Source organism: Papaver somniferum, unplaced genomic scaffold (assembly GCF_003573695.1).
Source record: "Papaver somniferum cultivar HN1 unplaced genomic scaffold, ASM357369v1 unplaced-scaffold_10, whole genome shotgun sequence".
Taxonomy (NCBI): Eukaryota; Viridiplantae; Streptophyta; class Magnoliopsida; order Ranunculales; family Papaveraceae; genus Papaver; species Papaver somniferum.
In genome coordinates this window covers 18618951-18625813 of record NW_020618825.1, presented here as the reverse complement: position 1 = coordinate 18625813, position 6863 = coordinate 18618951, and the positions used below count along the sequence as shown (strand labels likewise).

Genomic DNA, 6863 nt, shown 5'->3' with positions numbered 1-6863 from the left:
TAGCGATGCCGATTGGGGCAACGATAAAGATGAGTACAAGTCTACTTCAGGTTATGTGTTTAAACTAGGAGGTGGTGCAATCACTTGGTGTAGCAATAAACAGAATTGTGTTTCTCTTTCCAATATGGAAGCAGAGTATTTTGTACTTTCAGCAGCTGTCCAAGAAGTTGTATGGTTAAGGAGATTTCTTAAGAGTCTTGGTGTCTCTGAAAATGCAAAGGATGCGGTGGTGCTTCATAGTGATAGCACATCATCTCTTGCATATGTGAAGGATCCCAAATACCATGGAAAAACCAAACATATTGGTAGGCGATTCCATTTCATACGTAATATAGTTGCACAAAGAAAGGTTGTTCTTAGATATATATCCACGAACAAGATGTTGGCTGACCCTTTGACCAAGCCAATGCCCAAAGTTGTTTTCCAATCACAGGTAGAGAACATGGGATTGATATGTAGAACATTTGATTATTGTTTGAGTGAATGAATGAGTATTGATTGTTTCTTGATTAAATACGTTTTATAGAATTCAAATATACTATTCATCTGTACATATATTTGAAGTTGTCTGCAGGCAAGAATTAGCCTAATCACACAGGTGATTCGTCTTGGCGATTAGTATAGCGAGCAAGATGATACAAGAGAAAAGAAGTTTTGGGGAATTTGTATTTCAAAAACTATCTGTTTTTGTAACAGTCTTTTGATTCTTTTCTAAACTGTATAAGTCGCCTTAGTTTGTCTAAGATGAGATCTCAAGGAGATCATTCATTAAGTTTGACCACCACTGAATGAAGCCTCTTATAAGGCCAGATGTGATTTTACGAACAGTCTCTATGTGTATGACTAGGTTCAGAAATTCAGGTTAGGCGCTTTTTAGCGACTAGACTAAGATCTGTATGGTGTATATTCTTTTAACATAAGACATGCCCACCTAAGTGGGAGAGCACCATAGCATACACATACTGTATGTGCTAAGTCGGCCGAAAGTGGGAGCAATGAATGATTCCCTGCTTCATTGCTGTGTGAGCCACAAGACTAATATACAATTCTTTTACCCCTTTGACTTGGGTTTATGTCATGCATATGATACTTAATGATGCTAATCTAGCATGCTTTCTAATACGACGCATATTTCCGTAATATGATACATGTCTAGGAAAGCTATTAAGTTGAATAGGATTGATATGGATTTCTTGGAAGAAAATTTGATGATACACCATGAATTATGATTCATTGCTGGCCAGCGTTTTTCGTCTGTCGAAAATCATGAATGCAATTTATATATGTGGGGACAATACTGCTTCTTCGAGAGTATTGCACCAGGTGTAGTCAAAATATCTGAGGTGAAAACGAGAAGTTAGTAAGTGATGTACTTTGGTTAGTTTGATAAAAACTTAATCATTGTGCTCCTGCCATTTGTGTAATGCTCGTGAGATCGCACACCCTATATCCAATATGAAGAGTTTTGGTAATGTGACATAGAAGTACTATATTATATGTGTGCAAGTGGGAGATGTTAGTATTTGGCCGGTCAAGTTATGTACCCTGACCCATGACCAAATCCACCTATATGCCCGCATATATTGGAACAGAATAGTCAAACGTGATAGAATCAGTTTCTCTCATAAGGTTTGACTGATAAGTACTCGGAGCACTTCTTCCACTCCCCTAAACGGCATATATAAGAGTATAAGTTACTCTTATCTTGGTTAAATGAACTGCCGCAAAATTTAGGGTTTACACAGAAACTAGGGTTGAACATGGTTTCGGTTTTCCGCTGGAACCGGACCAAACCCAACCAATTAGGAAGAAACCAAACCGAACCATTTATTAATGGATTGGTTACGGTATAGAAAGTAAAAAACCGATAGTGTTGGTTTTGGTTTGGTTTGACCTCTAAAACCGAACCAAAAACCATTGGAAAACCGATTAATTTTTTAATTTAGTTTCTGCCGTCGATTTATAAGTATTAGATTCTACCCATTGATTTAGAGGATAAATAGAAACCCTAAATCTAATATTTCATTATGATACTCTCCCTCTTTCTCCTTCTCTCAGTCGCCTCCCTTCTCCACCCCCCAACTACAGCTGTTGCTACTCGACTTTTTTCTTCCCGTCTTCCTTCTCGACTTTTTTGTCAATAACTAAATTAAGATATATTATATATCTTCTTTTGATCTCTAGAATTAGAGTAAGCTTTAACTATTCTTGATATTTTTTTTTTATTTTTTTGTCAGTAAATTTGTGTAAACCAATACTATCGGCAACTACGTTTTTTTTATCTGTAAATTTGTGTATTTTTTTTTGGTTTGACATAATTATTGGTTAACCAAAAACCACTGGGACAAACCGAAACCAACTGGAACCATTTGGAAACCGAACCAATGGTTAATGGATTGGTTTGGTTAAGATTTTTAGAAACCAATAGTATTGGTTTCGGTTTTGGTTTGGCTAGAAACCGAACCAAAACCGACCATGAACACCCCTAACAGAAACATTTTCTCTTCCATTACTTCTCTAGGAGACTACCGTGTGAACAAATAGTATATTCTCTAGTAGATTATATTCAAGACTTCACTGCAATTAAAAACCGAACAAGGATCTTCCGCAGATAAGTTCCTATCCGAATCCATTTACTTTGATTCATGTTTGGGCAACAAACACTAACAAGGAAACCCGTCTATTCCTTCCATTTTAATGTTTAAATACAACTCCATGTGCCGCTACGTCCATTTCGCCTGCTGAGTTTAATTACCGAATCAAATAAAAGAAAACTGTATTTTAATTGGTTAATAAGGGGTACCTAACAGTATACAAGTGTTGAATCCTCATTGGCTTCTTAAGGGTTGCCAAGTATCTTGGCCCATATCTATTATTTTACATGGTCTATGTTTGGATAAGCCATTTGTGGGGAGCAAAACAACTCTGAAAACACATTCTTTTCTTTCTTCTAGTTTCAAACTTCGGGGTCAAGTGCTTTTTTGAGGGACAAAGTCCCAACTTCATCCATCTAAATTTTAATGGCTCTTTCCATTGCTTCAACTGCATTGTCAAGCTTTTCGCCAAGGTTAGTCTCACTTTTCGGAATTTCAATTTTGTGACTATAATTGCTCACTGAATATGTGATTTTGTTTTTGTTCGCTGTTTGTTTTGGTTGTTAACAGGGAATCACCACAGAAAAGCTTAAATGTGATAGGTTTGCAAACATGTACTACGAAGCTAAGAACAGATAACCATAGAGTGGCTGCAGGAAAAGCTGCTTCAAGTGTTTGTGAACCACTTGCTCCTGATAGACCCGTATGGTTTCCTGGTACTTCACCACCTCAGTGGCTTGATGGCAGGTACTTATTTCGCCTTTCTATTAATTTTAATTTCTGTTTTCATAAATTTCTAGAGGGAAACCCAGTTACGTTTGGGATCCTATCTTTTAGTAAGTGGCACTGATTATCAGTGAATGGCATGACACTCTTTTTGGCATATTTTGTAGTCTACCGGGGGATTTCGGGTTCGACCCATTTGGACTAGGTTCTGATGCAGAGACACTCAAATGGAATGCACAAGCCGAACTAATCCACGGTAGATGGGCAATGCTAGCAGTTTCTGGAATTTTATTTCCAGAATTGCTTGAAAGCTTAGGCTTCATTGACAAATTTTCATGGTATGAAGCCGGTTCTCAACAATACTTTGCAGATTCCACTACACTATTTGTCTCTCAAATGGCATTAATGGGATGGGTTGAAGGTCGTCGGTGGGCTGACATTTTGAACCCCGGTTCAGTCGCCATAGAACCGAAAATGCCAAATAGAAAAATACCGACGCCTGATGTCGGATATCCTGGTGGTTTATGGTTTGATCCGTTTATGTGGGGAAGAGGTTCACCAGAACCAGTTATGGTTTTGAGAACCAAAGAGATCAAGAATGGTAGACTTGCTATGTTGGCTTTTGTTGGGTTCTTGTTTCAAGCTCTTTATACAGGTGAAGGTCCTATTGAGAACTTGATGGCTCATATTGCTGATCCTGGTCACTGCAACATTTTCTCGGTAAGCAAATTACTAGTGATTTTACTAAAATTTTTAACCGACTTTAGTAGTGAAATGCTCTTTCTCACAATCAAAATCGTCTTCATTTCCCTGCACTTCTGTTTTGTCTTGTGATTTACTTTCTCTTCTGATGGTTTCATTTACATACTGCAGGCTTTTGCATCACACTGAAGAAGAACTAGTGGTTATGTAATTAGTACTTCAAAGCCCAAAACCAACACCAGCGACAGTTCTTACTTCGTAGATAAATTTTTTTTTAACTTTCTTTCGGACAAGGGTATCAACTTAATGTGTTGTAATTATATTGTAAATCTGTAATTCTGATATATAACCATTTTTTCGTGATTGGGAAATCTGATGTATTTCGATGCCATACCGAAATGATAAAATGCACGTCACTTGTTAGAGTTCGCGGTTACTGATGAGCCAGCTTGAAGCATGGTTTGCATCTCAATCAACGCTCTAGCCCAATTTTAAAATTCCGGCTTTCAAACCTATTTATGCTTGAGGTTAACATCAGAGTTCTTCCTAAACGACGATTTTGTTATCAAAGACAGATGAGCTGTTGTTCTCCTTGTGCACGATGTACTTTGAGGTAGCCCGAAGAATGAAGGATGAAGTTAAGCAACGTGGAGGGCAAAGAAAGACGCGGAAAGAGAAATGAGAGAATAAATGTTGAGGGAATTGGACGGTTGGGTCAGAAACTAGGTTCCACTCGTGGTCGTCAAATGTTTTCAAGGTTAAAACTATAAAACAGGAGAGCCTATTCCTGGTCACAACGGACCCAATCTACCTTAGATTAGAATGATTTTATTGGAACAATGGTTCTATTTTTAGTAAGACATTTAGAAATCTAGGTCACCCCTTATCTAGATATTTATATTAATATCTAAATTACCCTCCTGATTAATTTTGGATAATGATTAATTAGTGTTAATAATAGTTAGTGTAATGATTAGTGAGATGATTAAGTTAAAGATAATTAGTGAGATTAAAAGATCAGATGATTTTTTTTTGAAGAAGTAGAATTATTGAGAGAGTAAAGTTAGAGAAGATGAAGAAGGAAAACATGAAAAACGATGGATTTTACTAACCACAATGGGAGGAAGGGTATTTGGTTACCCAGGTATGCTTCAAACTTAGATAATGTTGGTTGAATTACTCCAAATTTTCAAAAAACTGTAACTTTTTAGAGTATATTTGGGCTTGTTCGGTTATCTTATGTCAAGAACAGGTTACCGAACTCATCTGAAAGTGTAGTTCGGTTACTTTTTCCAAACAGGCAGGTTACCGAAATCGATCTTTAATGGAGGTTCAGGTAGTTCAGTTACCAAGTGTGAAAAACAGGTAACCGAACACAGAGTTCGGTTAATAAATGTCAAGAACATATAACCGAACACAGAGTTCGGTTTCTTTCTTCAAACACGCAGGAAGCCGAACTTTAGTAATAAGATTTACAGAGGTATGAATTCCATGACCAAAACAGGAAGCGTTAAAAGAAAATGGATTGAAGAAAGTTTACCACGAAGGACTTTAATCAGGTCTTACCCCACTCGAGAGGAATCTAAGAAAAGAAAAAATACCTATGAATTCCATGACCAAAACAGAAAGCGTTAAAAGTATTGGAGTTGGACACTTGATCCCTGCTTCCTTTAGCCTAAATTCGGAACATAGAGAGCTTTAACCTCACAAATCCTATACTTCAGTCCTAATAAACTACAGAGACAAATTTTCTTTTCTCCTTAAAAATATATGCAGTATTAGGCCTCACAGTTGCAATTCCAGTCAAGGAGGCAAAAGAAACTAACTACGTATCATATTTTATAGGTTATAAAAAGTGCATCTGTCATCTGTCCAGCAACCATAAAGTAGCCAATCTGACGGGAATATATAGCAAGTGTCTATAAAGATAAAAAAACATAATAAAAAAAAAAGATGTAAGGGTTGCTGCTAGCTTTACCTCACAAGGTTCCTCATTTCTTTTTCTTCCCTAGTCTTAACCATTTTTCTGAGATTCTGCTTGCAGTTGCCGTGCTTAAAACGATGATCCCTGACCCTGAAGTGGCAATGTAAAAAATCAATCCCATCATCATACTTTTTTCATCACTCTTTCATAAATAAAAAAAAGATTTCATGATACAGGTGTATCCCTATTTCTTTAGGGAACTTAGTTAACCTTTTTTTTTTATAAGAAAAGAGTGAAGGTGCTTAGACAAGCAACCCACTCGTGCTTACAGCATGGATAGTATCTGAGCTATCTCGAGCATCAGATATACCCTCCAAAAGATAATCATCATTATTATAGTACTCCCGTGGGTAATTGTTTGTGGAATTCTGTAAAACTTGCATGATTGTATGTAAATTTGTTCCTCTCCAGGTAGAGTCAGAAAATAAGGTAGATTGCCTAGCTAGTCTGGCTAAATTGATAGCAACATGTTTTTGCTGAGTAGTAACTTTGGTGAGCTTCCCTAAGACGAAGTCAATTGGAGCATAGATGTTGTTGCTGCCTGGATTTGATTTCTCTGTCCTGTGAAACGATTTTGAACTTCCAGTTGGTAGCCTTTTTTTATAGCTTGTAGAACTTCTTCTGTTTCTGCAGCAAAGTTGATGTTTGTTTGCCGCATGGTCTTCCCCCATGTCAGAGCATGTTGAGCTCCTCTGCTTGTTCTTTTCAGATCCTCCGATTCCAGTGGTGTAGTCTTTGAAGTTTCTTGTGCCCATGCATTGACCAGTGAGGGACATTGCAACAAAGGAGAAGTTAGTATAGGGTTGAAAATCACCATTAACATGACATGAGTCAGGTGGGGTAATATGCATGCTAAT

General features: G+C 37.3%; 1 protein-coding gene across 1 annotated transcript; it reads left to right on the top strand.

Moving 5' to 3' along the window:
* Positions 1 to 2905: 2905 nt before the first annotated feature.
* On the top strand, positions 2906 to 4438 carry LOC113325963 (photosystem I chlorophyll a/b-binding protein 6, chloroplastic-like). Its single transcript, XM_026573789.1, has 4 exons — positions 2906 to 3067; positions 3165 to 3341; positions 3488 to 4040; positions 4194 to 4438. Exons 1-4 carry the CDS (start codon positions 3021 to 3023, stop codon positions 4209 to 4211), a joined length of 795 nt encoding a protein of 264 aa, XP_026429574.1. The 5' UTR covers positions 2906 to 3020; the 3' UTR covers positions 4212 to 4438.
* The last annotated feature ends 2425 nt before the right edge of the window (positions 4439 to 6863 follow it).